The 22,239-nt window shown below is 47.7% G+C and overlaps 1 protein-coding gene across 1 annotated transcript; it reads left to right on the top strand.

The window, feature by feature from the left end:
• The first annotated feature begins 19,811 nt into the window (after positions 1–19,811).
• Positions 19,812–21,871, top strand: LOC123189936 (GATA transcription factor 5). Its single transcript, XM_044602461.1, has 3 exons — positions 19,812–20,137; positions 20,339–20,638; positions 20,745–21,871. The coding sequence occupies exons 1-3, from the start codon at positions 19,970–19,972 to the stop codon at positions 21,573–21,575; spliced, it is 1,299 nt and encodes a 432-aa protein (XP_044458396.1). The 5' UTR covers positions 19,812–19,969; the 3' UTR covers positions 21,576–21,871.
• The last annotated feature ends 368 nt before the right edge of the window (positions 21,872–22,239 follow it).

The following is a 22,239-nucleotide window of genomic DNA, read 5'->3' on the forward strand; positions in this document are numbered from 1 at the left end:
ATAAGGGGCCACATAGCGATGACGAGGAAGAGCCCTGGTAGCCGAACACCGGAGGACAGAAGAGGTTCCCCCCACAAGTGCGGACGGTGAACATGATATACGCAACCCACATCCTCAAGAGGGAGCGGAAGCGTGCGCTCAGGGACGTATATGCGTTGGAGCCAGTCACCCCAAAGTTCAACCCATGGTCCTCCTGTCCGATCACCTTCGATCGCAGGGACCACCCCACTAGTATCCGTCATGGCGGATTTGTCGCACTGGTCCTAGACCCAATCATTGACGGTTTTCACCTCACTCGAGTCCTTATGAATGGCGGCAGCAGCCTGAACCTGCTTTATCAGGACACGGTGCGCAAAATGGGTATAGACCCCTCAAGGATCAAACCCACAAAAACGACCTTTAAAGGCGTCATTCCAGGTGTAGAGGCCCATTGCACAGGCTTAATTACACTGGAAGTGGTCTTCGGATCCCCGGATAACTTCTGAAGCAAAGAATTAATCTTCGATATAGTCCCGTTCTGCAGTGGTTATCATGCACTGCTCGGGCGAACCGCATTTGCGAGATTCAATGTGGTGCCGCATTATGCATACCTCAAGCTCAAGATGCCAGGACCTGGTGGGGTTATTACAGTTAATGGAAACACAGAGCGCTCTCTCCGAACAAAGGAGCACACTTCGGCCCTCGCAGCAGAAGCACAAAGCAGCCTCTCAAGGCAATCCACCAGTTCGGCGTTTCAAGACCCGGACACCTTCAAGCGCGCTCGGAGTAATCGGCAACTAGACTGCCTGGCACGATCTGAGCTCGCGTAGCAATGCGGCCCCCACTCTAGTCCCAGTTAAACGGCGAAATCCGTGCCACGTGTACATAATTACGCATTAAAAATACCATGGGCACAGGTTGGGAGGGGGGCACAACTACGGCACGCCCCAAGAGGCGGCCTAAACCGCACTAGGGGCTTCCCGCTCTGTTATTTTTCTCTTTCAGGACTTTAATCTCTGGAAACCCCGTCCGGCAGCATGATTGCTGAACACATGATGCAGCAACCAAGGAGGCAAAAAGCTATGTCACACCACGGAACTACCAGGTGGATTACGATAACGAGTGAAATATTTGCTTTAATACTATTCCTCAGCTTGCCCTTGGAAGGGACATAGTCCTACTCTTTGCTTATCGCACTATCTGTATCATCCTACTTTAACGCATCTATTTGAATAAACAATGCATAGCATTAAGACTATTATTGCATTCTTCTTTTTTTATATATGTGTTCCTTAATGACGCCTTGCAACCGTACACTTTGGTATGGCCAATACACCAGGGGCTTAAGTACCCCACAATGCGGTGTGAGAAGTCCGAACACTTTCACAAGTGCGGCACCCCGTACTTATAGCATTATATGCATCAGCTCTGAATCATGTCTTTGGTCAAATGTTGGGTTTGCCCGGCTCCTATGTTTTGGTACCTTACGTTCCGCTCTATCGGCTAAGGTAGCGCTAGGAGAACTACTGCGATTGTGCCCCGGTTCTGCTGGGCTAAGCACCTTAGTAGAGAAAGCTAAAACTATCTGTCATGATAAGGCGAGAGACTGGTCGCTGTTCGGTGAGGTTTCGAGTCCCTAAAGACTTATGCCGCTTAGAGCGATGAGCCGGTCCTGTCCGGCTTAAAGGCGTGTATTGCGCCCTGAATTCGGCCTTCCGAATACCAGGGGCTTCACCGAAATTTAAAATTATAGAATTCTATGGCTAAGTGAGAGTGATAAAGCATTATTAGTCTGGTTGCCTTGTTTGCTGTGCTGAGCACCTCCCTCGAAGGACCCAAACATGGGAACAAGAGTGCTCAGGTTTATCTCGAACACCCCAGCACTCGCGACATGGGGGCAGAAGCCGAGGACTAGCCATCTCTCAAATTGGATAAACAGCCAAACAGAAGGTAATATTTTAAATTCAAACAAGCGTTGCATAGCGCATATGAAACAAGTTTTCAGCATACAGGATCACACGAGCAAGTTTACTCAAATATTACATCCTTTGAACATACGTCCGCTACAAGACGGGTACCCTTCAGGACACCCTCACAATAAATTTCGGGGGTGCGATGCTCCTTGCCCTGCGACGGTCCCTCCTTGATCAGCTTCACGGCGTCTAGCTTGGCCAATTGCACCTTCACGCGGGCGAAAGCCTGGCGTGCACCTACGATGCAGACAGACCGCTTGACGACCTCCAGCCATGGGCAGGCGTCCACAAGCCGCCTCACCAGGCCGAAGTAGCTGTTCGGAAGGGCGTCGCCAGGCCACAGCTGGACTATAAAGCCCTTCATGGCCTGTTCGGCCGCTTTATGTAGCTCGACCAGCTGCTTCAGCTGGTTGCTCATGGGCACCAGGTGTTCGGTCCCAGTATATTGAGACCAGAACAGCTTCTCTGTTGAGCTCCCCTCCTCGGCCTGGTAAAACTGTGCGGCATCCGACACGCTGCGGGGCAAATCTGCGAATGCTCCTGGAGAGCTCCGGATTTGGGTAAGTAACAGGTAATTTACTTTCACATGCTTGCTTTGCATATAGAATGCCTTACCCGCCGCTATTTTCGTCATCGCATCAATCTCCTGGAGGGCCTTTTGGGCTTCGGCCTTGACACTTTTTGCGCTCTCGAGGGCCGCGGCAAGCTCAGACTCCCGCGTCTTTGAGTCAAGCTCCAACGCCTCGTGCTTCATCACGAGAGCCTGGAGCTCTTGCTGCACCTCGCCCACACGAGCCTCTTACTTTTCCCGCTCGGTGCGCTCCTTGGCCACTTTATCTTCGGCCTTGGTTAGCGCTTGCTTCAGGGTCGCCACCTCGGTCGTGGCCCCTGGCAAATATACGATGATCCTGTCATTTTGCAATCGCGTCTTCTTTTATATATACATATCTATAGACAGGGTATTACTTACCCTTTTTCTCCTCGAGCTTCCTCTTGGCAAGGCCGAGCTCTTTCTTGGACCCCTCGAGGTCCTGCTTCAGTGAGGCGACCTCCGCAGTCAGTGCAGCTGAGGCCAGCAGCGAAGCCTGCATACGCATATTGACATACTTAAATTAGACTCCTGCGATATTGTTTGATCCTCTGTTCGGCTTTTCTTTGTGAACACCGAACAGAGCATCAGGGGCTACTATGTATGCGGTAATATTTTTCCTACATTTTAACACTTACCTCAAAGCCTGTTAGAAGGCTGGCACAGGCTTCAGTCAATCCGCTCTTGGCGGACTGAACCTTCTGGACCACCGCACTCATAATAGTACGGTGCTCCTCATCGATGGAAGCGCTGCGAAGCGCTCCCAACAGATTGTCCGCTGCCTCTGGATGGACAGAGGTCACCAGCACAGGCGTCTTGCCCCTCTTGGAAGGAGGCCGCCTGCCCGAATCCGGAACCGCTGGAGGTTCCGGCGCGGTGTTCGGCTGAGGGCCGAACTCGGAGCCCTCGGGGGCCTTGTCCCCTCTGCTCCCGGAGTCTGGAAGGTCGCCTTGAGGCGCCTCCGGGACTGTCTCCCCTCGATTCGGTGCCTCTTGAGACAATACCTCGGCGTCGTCCACAGGGCAAGGGGAGGTGGCGGTCGGAAGTGGATCGCTATCCATAACCGACGAGCCCAGGGAGCCGTCCGACGATATATCGATACTGGCTCGTGGCGGCCTGCATAATCATATTCGGCGTTAGGGGAAGCAGTGCGCAAAAGGATACTATGAGTTACTCTGGTGTCCGAATACTTATGACCTCCCCAGGGGCTTGGCCCTAGGTAACCACTCGTCTTCGCCTTCGGTGACGGTGGTGGAACTGTCCGGAAGGAGAGTCCTTGCCTTCTTCGACCCTCCGGCCTCCCCAGTTGGGGGGCCTTCCTTTTCTTGTCTCCCCCAACTGAAGGGGGAGCATCTTCTCCTTCCTCCTCGTCTTCGTGGGAGGAGTGCGCCGCAGAGTCATCGGACAGTTTGTCCGATGACGCCTGGCGCCGGGAACTCTTTCGGGTTCCCTTGGCCTTCTTGGTATTCTCCGGCACCTTGTAAGGAGCCGAAGTCAGCATCTCCGTCAGGAGAGCGCCCGCAGTGTCTTCGGGCAAAGGCGCTGGATAGTTAATCTGCTCCGACGTCTCCACCCAGTCCTGTCAAAGGCATGGAGATCAGACCCCGCACATGATTAAGCTAGGTGAAATAAATATCCTACGGGATATATTGAACTCACCGAACGCGCTAGGCGCTTTGCACTTTGTTGGAAATATGCCCTAGAGGCAATAATAAATTGATTATTATTATATTTCCTTGTTCATGATAATCGTTTATTATCCATGCTAGAATTGTATTGATAGGAAACTCAGATACATGTGTGGATACATAGACAACACCATGTCCCTAGTAAGCCTCTAGTTGACTAGCTCGTTAATCAATAGATGGTTACGGTTTCCTGACCATGGACATTGGATGTCGTTGATAACGGGATCACATCATTAGGAGAATGATGTGATGGACAAGACCCAATCCTAAGCCTAGCACAAGATCATGTAGTTCGTATGCTAAAGCTTTTCTAATGTCAAGTATCATTTCCTTAGACCATGAGATTGTGCAACTCCCGGATACCGTAGGAGTGCTTTGGGTGTGCCAAACGTCACAATGTAACTGGGTGGCTATAAAGGTACACTACGGGTATCTCTGAAAGTGTCTGTTGGGTTGGCAAGAATCGAGATTGGGATTTTGTTACTCCATGTAAACGGAGAGGTATCTCTGGGCCCACTCGGTAGGACATCATCATAATGTGCACAATGTGACCAAGGGGTTGATCACGGGATGATGTGTTACGGAACGAGTAAAGAGACTTGCCGGTAACGAGATTGAACAAGGTATCGGTATACCGACGATCGAATCTCGGGCAAGTAACATACCGATAGATAAAGGGAATTGTATACGGGATTGATTGAGTCCTTGACATCGTGGTTCATCCGATGAGATCATCGTGGAACATGTGGGAGCCAACATGGGTATCCAGATCCCGCTGTTGGTTATTGACCGGAGAACATCTCGGTCATGACTACATGTCTCCCGAACCCGTAGGGTCTACACACTTAAGGTTCGATGATGCTAGGGTTATAAAGGAAGCTTGTATGTGGTTACCGAATGTTGTTCGGAGTCCCGGATGAGATCCCGGACGTCTCGAGGAGTTCCGGAATGGTCCGGAGGTAAAGATTTATATATAGGAAGTCCTGTTTCGGCCATCGGGACAAGTTTCGGGGTCATCGGTATTGTACCGGGACCACCGGAAGGGTCCCGGGGGCCCACCGGGTGGGGCCACCTGCCCCGGGGGCCACATGGGCTGTAGGGGGTGCGCCTTGGCCTACATGGGCCAAGGGCACCAGCCCCTAGAGGCCCATGCGCCAAGATATAGGAAAAAGGGGAGAGTCCTAAAAGGGGAAGGCACCTCCGAGGTGCCTTGGGGAGGATGGACTCCTCCCCCCCTCTTAGCCGCACCCCTTCCTTGGAGGAAGGGGCAAGGCTGCGCCTCCCCCCTCTCCCCTGCCCCTATATATAGTGGAGGGGAGGGAGGGCATCCATACCTGAGCCCCTGGCGCCTCCCTCCCTCCCGTGACACCTCCTCCTCTCCCGTAGGTGCTTGGCGAAGCCCTGCAGGATTGCCACGCTCCTCCATCACCACCACGCCATTGTGCTGCTGCTGGATGGAGTCTTCCTCAACCTCTCCCTCTCTCCTTGCTGGATCAAGGCGTGGGAGACATCGTCGAGCTGTACGTGTGTTGAACGCGGAGGTGCCGTCTGTTCGGCACTAGGATCATCGGTGATCTGAATCACGACGAGTACGACTCCATCAACCCCGTTCACTTGAACGCTTCCGCTTAGCGATCTACAAGGGTATGTAGATGCACTCTCCTTTCTACTCGTTGCTGGTCTCTCCATAGATAGATCTTGGTGATACGTAGGAAAATTTTGAATTTCTGCTACGTTCCCCAACAGTGGCATCATGAGCTAGGTCTATTGCGTAGATTCTTTGCACGAGTAGAACACAAAGTAGTTGTGGGCGTCAATATTGTTCAATATGCTTGCCGTTACTAGTCTTATCTTGATTCGGCGGCATCGTGGGATGAAGCGGCCCGGACCAACCTTACACGTACGCTTACGTGAGACCGGTTCCACCGACAAACATGCACTAGTTGCATAAGGTGGCTGGCGGGTGTCTGTCTCTCCCACTTTAGTCGGATCGGATTCGATGAAAAGGGTCCTTATGAAGGGTAAATAGCAATTGGCATATCACGTTGTGGTTCATGCGTAGGTAAGAAACGTTCTTGCTAGAAACCCATAGCAGCCACGTAAAACATGCAAACAACAATTAGAGGACGTCTAACTTGTTTTTGCAGGGTATGCTATGTGATGTGATATGGCCAAAAGGATATGATGAATGATATATGTGATGTATGAGATTGATCATGTTCTTGTAATAGGAATCACGACTTGCATGTCGATGAGTATGACAACCGGCAGGAGCCATAGGAGTTATCTTTATTTATTTGTGACCTGCGTGTCAACTTAAACGTCATGTAATTACTTTACTTTATTACTAACCGTTAGCCATAGTAGTAGAAGTAATAGTTGGCGAGGCAACTTCATGAAGACACGATGATGGAGATCATGATGATGAAGATCATGGTGTCATGCCGGTGACGATGATGATCATGGAGCCCCGAAGATGGAGATCAAAAGGAGCAAAGTGATGATGGCCATATCATGTCACTATTTGATTGCATGTGATGTTTATCATGTTTATACATCTTATTTGCTTAGAACGACGGTAGTAAATAAGATGATCCCTTACAACAATTTCAAGAAGTGTTCTCCCCTAACTGTGCACCGTTGCGACAGTTCGTGTTTCGAAGCACCACGTGATGATCGGGTGTTAGATTCTAACGTTCACATACAACGGGTGTAAGACAGATTTACACACGCGAAACACTTAGGGTTAACTTGACGAGCCTAGCATGTACAGACATGGCCTCGGAACACGGAGACCGAAAGGTCGAACATGAGTCGTATAGAAGATACGATCAACATGAAGATGTTCACCGATGATGACTAGTCCGTCTCACGTGATGATCGGACACGGCCTAGTTTGACTCGGATCATGTAATCACTTAGATGACTAGAGGGATGTCTATCTGAGTGGGAGTTCATAAGATGAACTTAATTATCCTGAACATAGTCAAAAGATTTTTGCAAATTATGTCGTAGCTCACGCTATAGTTCTACTGTTTAGATATGTTCCTAGAGAAAAATTAGTTGAAAGTTGATAGTAGCAATTATGCGGACTAGGTCCGTAAACTGAGGATTGTCCTCATTGCTTCATAGAAGGCTTATGTCCTTAATGCACCACTCAGTGTGCTGAACCTCGAACGTTGTCTGTGGTTGTTGCGAACATCTGACATACACGTTTTGATAACTACGTGATAGTTCAGTTAAACGGTTTAGAGTTGAGGCACCAAAGATGTTTTTGAAACATCGCGAAACATATGAGATGTTTTGAGGCCTGAAATTGGGATTTCAAGCTCGTGCCCATGTCAAGAGGTATAAGACCTCCGATGACTTTCTTAAACCTGCAAACTAAGGAGAAAAGCTCAATTGTTGAGCTTGTGCTCAGATTGTCTGAGTACAACAATCATTTGAATCGAGTGGGAGTTGATCTTCCAGATAAGACAATGATGGTTCTCCAAAGTCATTGCCACCAAGCTGTTAGAGCTTCGTGATGAACTATAACATATCAGGGATAGATATGATGATCCTTGAGGTATTCGCGATGTTTGACACCGCGAAAGTAGAAATCAAGAAGGAGCATCAATTGTTGATGGTTGGTGAAACCACTAGTTTCAAGAAGGGCAAGGGCAAGAAGGGATACTTCATGAAACGGCAAATCAGCTGCTGCTCTAGTGAAGAAACCCAAGGTAAAACCCAAACCCGAGACTAAGTGCTTCTGTAATAAGGGGAACAACCACTAGAGCAGAATTACCCTAGATACTTGGTAGATAAGAAGGCTGGCAAGGTCGATAGAAGTATATTGGATATACATTGTGTTAATGTGTACTTTGCTAGTACTCCTAGTAGCACCAGGGTATTAGATACCGGTTCGGTTGCTAAGTGTTAGTAACTCGAAACAAAAGGCTACGGAATAAACGGAGACTAGCTAAAGGTGAGCTGACGATATGTGTTGGAAGTTTTTCCAAGCTTGATATGATCAAGCATCGCACGCTCCCTCTACCAAAGAGATTGGTGTTAAACCTAAATAATTGTTATTTGGTGTTTGCGTTGAGCATAGACATGATTGGATTACGTCTATCGCAATACGGTTATTCATTTAAGGAGAATAATGGTTACTCTGTTTATTTGAATAATACCTTCAATGGTCTTACACCTAAAATGAATGGTTTATTAAATCTCGATCGTAGTGATACACATGTTCATGCCAAAAGATAGTAATGATAGTACCACCTACTTGTGGCACTGCCACGTAAGTCATATCGGTATAAAATGCATGAAGAAGCTCCATATTGATGGATCTTTGGGCTCACTCGTTTTTGAAAAGTTTGAGACATGCGAACCATGTCTATTGGTGTATATGCATGAAGAAACTCCATGCAAATGGACCGTTTTGACTCACTTGATTTTGAATCACTTGGGACATGCAAATCATACCACATGGGCAAGATGACTGAAAAGCCTCGTTTTCAGTAAGATGGAACAAGATAGCAACTTGTTGGAAGTAACACATTTTGATGTGTGCAGTCCAATGAGTGCTAAGGCATGCAGTGAATATCGTTATGTTCTTACTTCACAGATGATTCGAGTAGATGTTGAGTATATTTACTTGATGAATCACGAGTCTGAATTATTGAAAGGTTCAAGTAATTTCAGTGTGAAGTTGAAAGATCGTCGTGACAAGAGGATAAAAGATCTATGATATGATCATAGAGATGAATATCTGAATCACGAGTTTGGCACAGAATTAAGACATTGTGGAAATTGTTTCACAACTGATACAGCCTGGAACACCATAGTGTGATGGTGTGTCCAAACGTCATAGTTTCACCCTATTGGATATGGTGCATACCATGATGTCTCTTATCGAGTTACCACTATCGTTCATGGGTTAGGCATTAGAGACAACCACATTCACTTTAAATAGGGCACCACATAATTTCGTTGAGATGACACCGTATGAACTATGGTTTGGAGAAACCTAAGTTGCCGTTTCTTGAAAGTTTGGGGCTGCGACGCTTATGTGAAAAGGTTTCAGGTTGATAAGCTCGAACCCAAAGCAGATAAAATGCATCTTCATAGGACACCCAAAAACAGTTGAGTATACCTCCTAATTCAGATCCGAAAGCAATAGGGATTGTTTCTTGAATCGGGTCCTTTTTCGAGGAAAGGTTTCTCTCGAAAAGTTGAGTGGGAGGATGGTGGAGACTTGATGAGGTTATTGAACCGTCACTTCAACAAGTGTGTAGCAGGGCACAGGAAGTTGTTCCTGTGGCACATACACCAACTGAAGTGGAAGCTTATGATAGTGATCATGAAACTTCGGATCGAGTCACTACCAAACCTCGTGGGATGACAAGGATGCGTACTACTTCAGAGTGGTACGTAATCCTATCTTGGAAGTCATGTTGCTAGACAACAATGAACCTACGAGCTATGGAGAAGCGATGGTGGGCCCGGATTCCGATAAATGGCTCAAGGCCATAAAACCCGAGAGAGGATCCATGTATGAAAACAAAGTGTAGACTTTGGAAGAACTACTCGATGGTCGTAAGGCTGTTGAGTGCAGATGGGTTTTGAAAGGAAGACAGACAATGATGGTAAGTGTCACCATTGAGAAAGCTCGACTTGTCGTTAAGATGTTTTTCGACAAGTTCAAGGAGTTGACTACGATGAGACTTTCTCACTCGTAGCGATGCTAAGAGTCTGTTGGAATTATATTAGCAATTACTGCATTATTTATGAAATCTTGCAGATAGGATGTCAAAACATTGTTTCCTCGACGATTTTTGAGGAAAGGTTGTATGTGATACAACCGGAAGGTTTTGTCTATCCTGAAATATGCTAATAAGTATGCAAAGCTCCAGCAATCCTTCTGAGGACTGGAGTGAGCATCTCGGAGTTGGAATGTATGCTTTGATGATGATCAAAGATTTTGGGTGTATACAAAGTTTATGAGAAACTTGTATTTCCAAAGAAGTGAGTGGGAGCACTATAGAATTTCTGATGAGTATATGTTGTTGACATATTAATGATTAGAAATGACGTAGAATTTCTGGAAAGCATATAGGGTTATTTGGAAAGTGCTTTCAATGGAAAACCTGGATTAAGCTACTTGAACATTGAGCATCAAGATCTATAAGGATAGATCAAAATGCTTAATAGTACTTTCAAATGAGCACATGCCTTGACATGATCTTGAAGGTGTTCAAGATGGATCAGTCAAAGAAGGAGTTCTTGCCTGAGTTGTAAGGTATGAAGTTAAGACTTAAAGCTCGACCATGGCAGAATAGAGAGAAAGGAACGAAGATCGTCCCCTATGCTTAAGACATAGGCTCTACAGTATGCTATGCTGTGTACCGCACCTGAAGTGTGCTTTACCATGAGTCAGTCAAGGGGTACAAGAGTGATCCAAGAATGGATCACAGGACAGCGGTCAAAGTTATCCTTAGTAACTAGTGGACTAAGGAATTTTCTCAATTATGGAGGTGGTAAAAGAGTTCGTCGTAAAGGGTTACGTCGATGCAAGCTTAACACCTATCCGGATAGCTCTGAGTAGAGATACCGGATACGTATAATGGTGCAACAATTTAGAATAGCTCCAAGTAGAACAGTTATTTGGAATAGCTGCAAATAGAGCGTGGTAGCTGCATCTAGGAGATGACATAGAGATTTGTAAAGCACACACGGATCTGAAAGGTTCAGACCCGTTGACTATAACCTCTCTCACAAGCATAACATGATCAAACCCAGAACTCATCGAGTGTTAATCACATGGTAAATGTGAACTAGATTATTGACTCTAGTAAACTCTTTGGGTGTTAGTCACATGGGGATGTGACCTTGAGTGTTAATCACATATCGATGTGAACTAGATTATTGACTCTAGTGCAAGTGGGAGACTGTTGGAAATATGCCCTAGAGGCAATAATAAATTGATTATTATTATATTTCCTTGTTCATGATAATCGTTTATTATCCATGCTAGAATTGTATTGATAGGAAACTCAGATACATGTGTGGATACATGGACAACACCATGTCCCTAGTAAGCCTCTAGTTGACTAGCTCGTTAATCAATAGATGGTTACGGTTTCCTGACCATGGACATTGGATGTCGTTGATAACGGGATCACATCATTAGGAGAATGATGTGATGGACAAGACCCAATCCTAAGCCTAGCACAAGATCATGTAGTTCGTATGCTAAAGCTTTTCTAATGTTAAGTATCATTTCCTTAGACCATGAGATTGTGCAACTCCCGGATACCGTAGGAGTGCTTTGGGTGTGCCAAACGTCACAACGTAACTGGGTGGCTATAAAGGTACACTACGGGTATCTCTGAAAGTGTCTGTTGGGTTGGCACGAATCGAGATTGGGATTTTGTTACTCCGTGTAAACGGAGAGGTATCTCTGGGCCCACTCGGTAGGACATCATCATAATGTGCACAATGTGACCAAGGGGTTGATCACGGGATGATGTGTTACGGAACGAGTAAAGAGACTTGCCGGTAACGAGATTGAACAAGGTATCGGTATACCGACGATCGAATCTCGGGCAAGTAACATACCGATAGATAAAGGGAATTGTATACGGGATTGATTGAGTCCTTGACATCGTGGTTCATCCGATGAGATCATCGTGGAACATGTGGGAGCCAACATGGGTATCCAGATCCCGCTGTTGGTTATTGACCGGAGAACATCTCGGTCATGACTACATGTCTCCCGAACCCGTAGGGTCTACACACTTAAGGTTCGATGACGCTAGGGTTATAAAGGAAGCTTGTATGTGGTTACCGAATGTTGTTCGGAGTCCCGGATGAGATCCCGGACGTCACGAGGAGTTCCGGAATGGTCCGGAGGTAAAGATTTATATATAGGAAGTTCCTGTTTCGGCCATCGGGACAAGTTTCGGGGTCATCGGTATTGTACCGGGACCACCGGAAGGGTCCCGGGGGCCCACCGGGTGGGGCCACCTGCCCCGGGGGGCCACATGGGCTGTAGGGGGTGCGCCTTGGCCTACATGGGCCAAGGGCACCAGCCCCTAGAGGCCCATGCGCCAAGATATAGGAAAAAGGGGAGAGTCCTAAAAGGGGAAGGCACCTCCGAGGTGCCTTGGGGAGGATGGACTCCTCCCCCCCTCTTAGCCGCACCCCTTCCTTGGAGGAAGGGGCAAGGCTGCGCCTCCCCCCTCTCCCCTGCCCCTATATATAGTGGAGGGGAGGGAGGGCATCCATACCTGAGCCCCTGGCGCCTCCCTCCCTCCCGTGACACCTCCTCCTCTCCCGTAGGTGCTTGGCGAAGCCCTGCAGGATTGCCACGCTCCTCCATCACCACCACGCCATTGTGCTGCTGCTGGATGGAGTCTTCCTCAACCTTTCCCTCTCTCCTTGCTGGATCAAGGCGTGGGAGACATCATCGAGTTGTACGTGTGTTGAACGCGGAGGTGCCGTCCGTTCGGCACTAGGATCATCGGTGATCTGAATCACGACGAGTACGACTCCATCAACCCCGTTCACTTGAACGCTTCCGCTTAGCGATCTACAAGGGTATGTAGATGCACTCTCCTTTCTACTCGTTGCTGGTCTCTCCATAGATAGATCTTGGTGATACGTAGGAAAATTTTTGAATTTCTGCTACGTTCCCCAACACGCTTAGCCCGCGGTCCTCGGCGAGAGAAGGAGGGACCTCGGCGCCCTCAAACAGCACCTTCCAGGCGTCCTTGTGCGTCGTATCGAAGAGCTCGCTCAGAGTCTGGTGCTAGGCCGGGTCGAACTCCCACAAGTTAAAACCCTGTTGTTGACACGGGAGGATCCGGCTGATGAGCATGACCTGGACTATGTTGACGAGCTTGAGCTTCTTGCTCGCCATACTTTGGATACATTTCTGGAGTCCTTCCAGCTCCACCGATGAACCCCACGACAAGCCCTTCTCTTTCCAGGAAGTGAGCCGTGTAGGGAATCCGGATCGAAACTCGGGGGCCGCCACCCATTTGGCGTCGCGCGGCTCGGTGATGTAGAACCATGCCGATTGCCACCCCTTTATGGTCTCCACAAAGGAGCCTTTAATCCATATAACATTGGGCATCTTGCCCACCATGGCTCCACCGCATTCCGCTTGTTGACCTCCCACCACCTTCGGCTTGATATTGAGGGTCTTTAACCACAGGCCAAAGTGGGGCCGGATGCGGAGGAAAGCCTCACACACGACGATGAACGCCGAAATGTTGAGGACGGAGTTCGGGGCCAGATCATGAAAGTCCAGCCCATAGTAGAACATGAGACCACGGACAAATGGATGTAGGGGAAACCCCAGTCCGCGGAGGAAGTGGTGGAGGAAAACTACCCTCTCGGGAGGTTCCGGGGTAGGGACGATCTGCCCCACGGCGGGTAGCCGATGCGCGATATTCGTTGCTAAGTATCCGGCTCTGCGCAGCTTCTTGATATGACCCTCCGTAACGGAGGAAGCCATCCGTTTGCCTCCCGCTCCGAACATGTTTGGAGAAGGTTGAGGGAAAGGATGTGGACTTCGGTGTTGGAGCTCGAGTGCGTGAAAATGGATGAGCAAAGGAGGAAGAAGGCATGGATGAAAAGGTGAATCCTTATCCCTTTATATGGGCGGACAAAACTAAGCATTCCCACTAGCCTGGTAAAACTCGCTTATCCCCCAAGCGCCGTAATCGATGGCGCGGTTGGGTTACCCACACCCGTATTGATGAGAATCCCGTGATAAGGGGACACGATCTCTGCTTTGACAAGACGTGTCAAAAAACCGCCTCGCGTTATGTGCGGGGCTAGTTGAAGGAAATGGTTCGAATAATCACTGGGCCATGACATAATGTCGTGTTGCCAAAACAAGTCAGCAAATTAGATATGTGGAAATATTATTCTCTCTGCGGTGGTATGTGGAAGTTATTTTGCAGGGTCGGACACTATCCTTGTATTCAAATTCTTCTGTGATGTATTCGGAGGAGGATCCGCCTTGCAATGCCGAAGACAATACTGCACGCCGGACTCATCGTCATTGAAAGCCTAGTTGAGGGGCTACTGAGGGAGTCCTGGATTAGGGGGTCTCCGGACAGCCGGACTATATCCTTTGGCCGGACTGTTAGACTATGAAGATACAAGATTGAAGACTTTGTCTCATGTCTGGATGGGACTCTACTTGGCGTGGAAGGTAAGCTAGGCAGTACGGATATGGATATCTCCTCCTTTTGTAACCGACCTTGTGTAACCCTAACCCTCTCCGGTGTCTATATAAACTGGAGGGTTTTAGTCCGTAGGACAACAACTACAACATACAATCATACCATAGGCTAGCTTCTAGGGTTTAGCCTCTCTGATCTCGTGGTAGATCTACTCTTGTACTACCCATATCATCAATATTAATCAAGCAGGACGTAGGGTTTTACCTCCATCGAGAGGGCCCAAACCTGGGTAAAACTTCGTGTCCCCTGCCTCCTGTTACCATCCGCCTTAGACGCACAGTTCGGGACCCCCTACCCGCGATCCGCCGGTTTTGACACTGACAACAAGACTATATGATTTTGTAGGGATAACTTTTTTTAGCGTGGATATTTTGAAAGACATGATTGTTTGTTAGTATACCTTATTATTATTGTTCTTTATGTCAAACTATAGACAACTGTTATCAATCATTTGGAACTTAATATTCATTCCATAAAGAGAAATCACATGATGAACATGATAGCAGCATTCCACATCAAAAATTCTGTTTTTATCATTTACATACTCGAGGACGAGCGAGAATTGAGCTTGGGGATGCTTGATACACCTCCAATGTATCTATAATTTTTTTTATTGTTCCATGCTATTATAGTATCAATCTTGGATGTTTTATATGCAATTATATATCATTTTTTGGGACTAACCTATTAACCTAGGGCCCAGAGCCAGTTGCTGTTTTTTTTGCTTGTTTTTGGCTTTCCAGGAAATCAATATCAAATAGACTCCAAACGGAGAAAAAAAATTGGGTTAATTTTTTCTGGACCAGAAGAGACCCTAGAATGTTCGGGAGAAGACCTGGCGAGCCACGAGGGAGCGACAAGCTCAGGAGGCGTGCCCCAGGGGGATGCCCCCATGCTTGTGGGCCCCTCGTGGCACCTCTTGACCTAATCCTGCCTCTATAAATTTTCAAATATTCCCCGGACATCAGAGAGGCATCCAAAATACATTTACCGCCGCCACAAGTTTCTATTCTCACGAGATCCCATCAGGAGGCCTTCTCCGGTACTCTGCCGGAGGGGGAATCGACCACGGAGGGAATCTACATCAACCTTGTTGCCCTTATGATGATGTGTGAGTAGTTTACCACAGACCTACGGATCCATAGTTAGTAGCTAAATGGCTTCTTCTCTCTTTGATCTTCAATACAATGTTCTCCTGAATGTTCTTGGAGATCTATTTGATGTAATGACTTTCTGCGGTGTGTTTGTTCGGATCCGATGAATTGTGAGTTTATGATTAGATTATCCATGAAAATTATTTGAGTCTTCTGTGAACTCTTTTATGCATGATAGTTATAGCTTTGTATTTCTCTTTGATATATTGATTTGGTTTGGCCAAATAGATTGATTTTTCTTGCAATGGGAGAGGTGCATTGTGATGGGTTCGATCTTGCGGTGCTCAATCCCAGTGACAGAAAGGGACATAACACGTATTTTTGTCGTTCCCATTAAGGATAAAAAGATGAAGTTTATTCATACATGGGTTTACTCTGTCTACATCATGTCATCTTGCTTAAGGCGTTACTCCGTTCTTTATGAACTTAATACTCTAGATGCATGCTGGATAGCGATTGATGTGTGGAGTAATAGTAGTAGATGCATGGAGGAGTCAGTCTACTTGTCTCAGACGTGATGCCTTTATACATGATCATTGCCTTGGATGTCATCATGATTATTTCTTTTCTATCAATTAACCAGCACTAATTTGTTTAGCCACCATATGCTATTTTCAAGAGAGAAGCCTCTAGTGAAAATTATGGCCCCCGGATCTACTTTTTATCATATATTAAAATCAAAAAATATCTTGCTGCAGTTTTTCTTTGTTTATTTTATTTTGTGTTTTAGTTATCTATCTATCACTGCGAGATTTGATCCTTGCAATTAACCGTTGAGGGATTGACAACCCCTTATCCGCGTTGGGTGCAAGTATTTTTTATTTTGTGTGTAGGTACTGCTAACGAGGTATTGCGTAGTTCTCCTACTGGATTGATAACCTTGGTTCTTAACTAAGGGAATTACTTATCTCTACTGTACCACATCATCCTCTCCTCTTTGAGGAAATCCCAACGCAGCTCACAAGTAGCACAAATCATATAATCATTTCATGCTTCTTCCATTGGTGTACATTCTGGTATGATAGCTAATTAACAAAGATTAAAGTTGGTCTTTTACTGACCTGGAATAAAGAAGCAAGTGCAGAACTTTCTTACTGAATGTGCAATTTGATAGAGAGGAAAAGTTCAACATTGTCAATACCCAGGTCTACTATGAACAAATTCCTCCTCCTAAACAAGCTTGGTCTAAGATCACAAAGGATGTTATTGAAGGATTGCCTAGAGGATCATGTAAAGATGTCATATTGGTCACCGTGGATAGATACATAAAATATGTTAATTTTGTGGTCCTACCCACCCCTACTCCATTCACACTGTTGCACAAGCATTCATTAAGGGTGTCTTCAAGTGACATCCCCCAACAAGCATCATCACTGATAGAGGTAGAATATTTACAAAATCAAAAGTAATATGTGGCAAGGAGTGCTCAGTGCTCATAGCCATGAACGTGCAACTCAAGCCCAGTACAAATTACCACCCACAGACAGATGGGCAACCAGAGAGGGTGAATCAAATGTTTGGAATTTACCTGAAGGGTATGTCTTCCCAAGAATTCCATAAATGGGCTGGCTAACAATCATTTGCAGAGTGTTTGTACAACACTTCCTGTCATACTTCTGCCTAAGGTATCCCCCTTTCAAACCCTATATGGATATGCCCCCGACCAGTGAAGTAGTAGTGCCTAGGCCTACATATTATGATGCTAAAAACTTCTTCCAAGACAACCAACAAACTCCGAATAAACTGGAGCACGGTTTGAAGCAAGCTTAAGAGAGAATGAAAAAAATATCCTGACAAAAATATCCTGTTTTTTAAGCAAGATATTAAGATTCACCCGGTTTCCCATGTAGGTCGGCTCAGAAGACATCAAGGTTCACATGTTCTTCATAACCAACAACTGCCACTCATTGGAATCGATGAAAAAAAATAGAACTGAACCAATACAGATGATGAAAACAAGATCTCTACAAAGAAACAAAGTGTAGGTCATAGAATAGCTGATACAATGGCCTAACTTAGCTCTAGATGAAACTTCTTGGGAAGATGCCAACTTCATTAAAAAGATATTTTTGGATTTTTCTAAATGGACCATCAAAGATTGGTTCCTTGATTGAACTACTCGGGGGCAAGTGTTGGCTTAGGGGAGGTCATTGTCAGATTTCGAAACTGAATATGATCTTTATGGGCAGGGGGGTTATCCTGTTAAGCCAGATAAGATTCGAGGGCTCTTTATGAAGATTGAACGACCGAGATACATCCATGAGATCCTATGGCTATCGTTCATCATCTGGTAAAGGTTCGCTGCGTTTCACTTCAGGCTAATCATGTTTACTTTTAGTTAACTATAACTCCCCATCTGAGAGTTGTAAGCCACATAAGTTGAAGGTGTGAAATGAGAACATATCGAGAAATATTCCAAAACCTTAGTGTTTACTTTACTTGTTATTACGATTCCGTGGCCATGATAGCAAAAAATTCCAATTAATTAAGAGCACTCGACATCCGGAGTTGTTTTATGTGGTAAATCCCCCTCAGACTTGACAATAGGTTATATATAATTAACACAAGAAATGTACTTTCTAAGCAAATATGGACAAGATCAGTATACTTCTAAGTTTCTCCATATTTGCAATATCTAACTGGTTGTATTCGTATGATTCCATACTTGTTTCTTTTTCTAGCTCCCCCCTCCCGAGATTTCTTCCAAGCCCCGCCACTGCCGGCTCGAAGGTACCAGCTTTAAGAGCCCACCCGTGTGAAGCAAACTAGAGTAAGGCAATTTCGTGAACTAAGGTCGTGAGTTTCAGTCCCACTGTTACGGTTTCTCACCAGGTTCAGAGGTACCAACCAACCTGCAAATGCGAAATTTTCGAGAATAGAGATATTTTCACGAGAGCACTCGAGATTGATTACAAATTTGACAATAAACCGCCCTTAGATTTAAGTGTAATGATCTTGTTTAATTTAATGTAGTAGCTGCATTTTTGGACTGAATGTAGAAATTGGCCCACTAAAAACCTATGAAAATTTTACTATTAGTGCCTATGTTGGCTTTTCTCAGTTTTTAGTGGTCATCGTTGATGCAGTCCAATCATAGAGGGATCAAACCATGAAATGTTTGATAAAGCACTATGCACATAATCTTGACGTTAATCAACAAAAACCCAATAGATAGACACACTTTCTACGCGGCTTTCGTACTACTATTAAACGCGATAGATAGTACCATTGTTTTGTAGATGGTTGATGCGTGCCACATTTTTGTGCCATCGTATTAAAAACGCCAATGGTTTTAAATGAGTATAGACAATATAAATATCGTTCATTGTTGGAGCACCAACCAACCACTATTTTGCAAATCTTGGAGTAGCATAATTATTTGTCAAAAGTGGAAGCTGCCTGTATTTTGCGCCGGTATACAGGAAATCGTCATCAGTTTAAAGTGAATGGACGATATACATGCTGCTCCACCATAGTCACACCTTTTTTAGTGCATGCATACACACAAGTGTGTACTCCTCCAAGATTTGTATGAATGCAGCATATCTTTGTACACATGGGTACGATACGATACAACATATTTACCCGCAACAGAAAAAAAAAGATACATCATATTTACAGTTGTAGGCCCGCGTGTCCACAGCACGAAAATGAAAAAAAAAAGGAGAGAAGAAAAGATATGCAGGGAGCGTCAGCATATCCGGCGCGGATCGAAGGAATTCAAAGGGCGCCCAAATCCAATTCGAACCTTTCCGCACTCGCGTTTCAAAAATGACGCCATTTATGATTTTCGCTCGGACCGGAGGGAAGGCATCGCGGCTGGCCCACCACGTGTCCCCCGGCGGCCACTAATCGCTCACCCACTTTACCTTAACCCACCCACAGGCCCCGAAGAGAAGAACGGAACCACCCCGTCGTCTCGTCGCCCACGCAGCACGACAATCACGACGACGCGGGGCGGTGGAAAACACAGAGACGACGAGACCGCTGCGCTGTTACCGGTAGCGTCACCCTTCTTTTCCGCCTCCGTTTCTTCCTTTTTTATAAAGAAGATTTTTATAAAGAGGATGAGTTCGAAGGCCAGGGTCTACACACACAGTAGAAAAAAATGAGTAGGCGAGTCGACCGATACCGAGAAGATAGTAGCGAGGTGGCGACATAAAAATAAAGATAGAAACGGTTCGGGGGGAGCACCAAAGGCCAAAGAAAAGGAGCGGACGAGACGAAAATTTTGGAGTGCGGGAGGAGGGAAGCCGGAGGTGGAGTGAAATGCGAGAAAGGGGAGGGGCGTGAGGCGACACTGCTCGCATTTGTTGTGCCCACGGACTTTGGCAGCCATTCAATGCTCCACCAAACGCTCACCCCTTCTTCCCTTGCCTTCTCCGCCTCCGCTTCCCCCGACCCTCTCCCCTTCGCCTCAAACGCCAGCCCCGCCGCCGCCGCCGCCGCCGCCGCGACCACCCTTCGCCCCTCGGCCATGCCGTCCTACGCGCACCACCACAGCTCTCTGGTAAGGAGGGAGGGGGATTACGGGGGCGAGAGAGATAGAGATAGAGATAGATAGAGAGAGAATCTTTTGTTGATTTTTCTTTTTTGTTGTAAGTTTTTTTCGGAGTGGAAGGAAGGAAACGAGCGTTCTTTCTCTTTCTCTCAACTTGTGGTTCTTGGTTTCGGGAATTTATGATTTTCCTCTGTATGTTGGGGCGTGAAGGACGAGAGGATGGACGCCCTCAAGGGCAGTAGCCGCCAGGAGGAGACGCCCGACGAGGCCGCCGCCGCCGCCGAGGCGCCGGCTGCCTGGGGCTTCGCCGAGCGGGACGGCTTCTCCGTCGAGGACCTGCTGGACCTTGAGGAGTTTTGCGAGCCGGATAAGGACGGCGCCGACGAGCCCGAGGAGGCTCCGGCCGCCGACGTGAAGGAGGAGAAGTTGAACGACGGGCCCAACCAGCCCGTCGTGTCGTATGAGCTCGCCCCTCCGGCGCCGCCCGCGCCGGAGATTGTTGACCTGCCGGTGAGGTTTCAAGGCAACTTTGACCGCTTCTCGCGGCTTTTTCCAGGCTTTTGTCGTACGTGGTGAAATTAATTATTTCTTCCTGCCTTGCTGTGTGTTTCCGCAGGCGCATGACGTCGAGGAGGAGCTCGAGTGGGTGTCCCGTATCATGGACGACTCGCTCTCCGAGCTGCCCCCGCAGCCGGCGCCGCCCGCGTCGATGATGGCCTCGTTGGCGCCACGCCCGCCGCAGCACCGGCTACCCCAGCGACACCCGCTACCGCAGCGGCACCCGCAGGATGGAGCGTACCGCGCTCTGCCGTCCATGTCCGACCCTATGCGGACTCCGACCATATGCGCGCTGTCCACGGAGGCGCTGGTTCCGGTCAAGGCGAAGCGCAGCAAGCGCTCTCGGGCGTCGGGGTGGTCGCTCTCGGGCCCCGCGCCGGACTCCACCTCGTCCTCGTCGACCACCACCACCTCCTCCTGCTCCTCGTCGGCGTCCTTCTCGCCCTACTTCCTGCTGGACACGCCGCACTTCGGCGCCTCGGAGCTCATGGAGGAGTACAACATCCTGCCGCCGCCGGCCAAGAAGTCCAAGCACGGCAAGAGCAGCAAGCAGAAGGCCAAGAAGCGCGGGCGCAAGCCCAAGAACCTCCCCGCCCACCCGTCCAGCGCCACGGAGGCCACCCAGAGCGACCGGCGCTGCAGCCACTGCGGCGTGCAGAAGACCCCGCAGTGGCGCGCGGGGCCGGAGGGCGCCAAGACGCTGTGCAACGCGTGCGGCGTGCGCTACAAGTCCGGCCGGCTGCTCCCCGAGTACCGTCCGGCGTGCAGCCCGACGTACGTGAGCAGCGTCCACTCCAACTCCCACCGCAAGGTGCTCGAGATGAGGCGCAAGAAGGAGGACGGCCCGCTCACAGTCACCGCCACCGCGCCCGCCGTGGCGTCGTTCTAGCTCGCTCGCTCGCTGGCTGGCTGGCCACTCCGTCCGCGGTGGCTGTACATTTTCCCGCCCGTATCAGTCTTTGTACTACCGTACTCGAACCCTTTTTCTTCCATTTCTCTGCTAGTATCATCATCATCATCATCCGAGTAGTACCGTTTGGAGATTAATTAGAGTCCAGCAGGTTTAGGTCATGTTAGGTTTTAGGAATTCGGCCCCTCCAACTCCATCACCTTCATTAGCTTGTTAGGGTACTAAGTACTGCTACAGCAGCAGCAGTGCAGCACTAGCGCAGAACTTTATTTCCAGCTTTGTCCCAAGGAGTTTTTCTATGAGCTAGCGTGTGTTTGCTAGGGTAGTGTAAATCAATGGCGGTGCTTAGCTTTTACCATCATCAGGGTTGAAGAAACCAAGAACCTTTCCCTTTGGGGTGAAGGAAAAGAGGAGAGACGAGAAGAGAGCAACGCACCGGCGAACCAAGCGGGAGCCCGATGCGTGCACCCTTGGATACATCACATGGTGTTGTCACATGTAACAGCATGATGCATGCTTAGTTTTAGGAGCAGAGCAGACAGTTGAGGGCTTGGGACAGCGAGAGGTAGAAGTAGATGGATGCTGCAAGCAACCATGCTCCGCTGTCTGTTTCGTGTAGATGGAGTATTGTTCATGGATGGCC

This window comes from Triticum aestivum, chromosome 2A, assembly GCF_018294505.1.
Source record: "Triticum aestivum cultivar Chinese Spring chromosome 2A, IWGSC CS RefSeq v2.1, whole genome shotgun sequence".
Lineage (NCBI taxonomy): Eukaryota > Viridiplantae > Streptophyta > Magnoliopsida > Poales > Poaceae > Triticum > Triticum aestivum.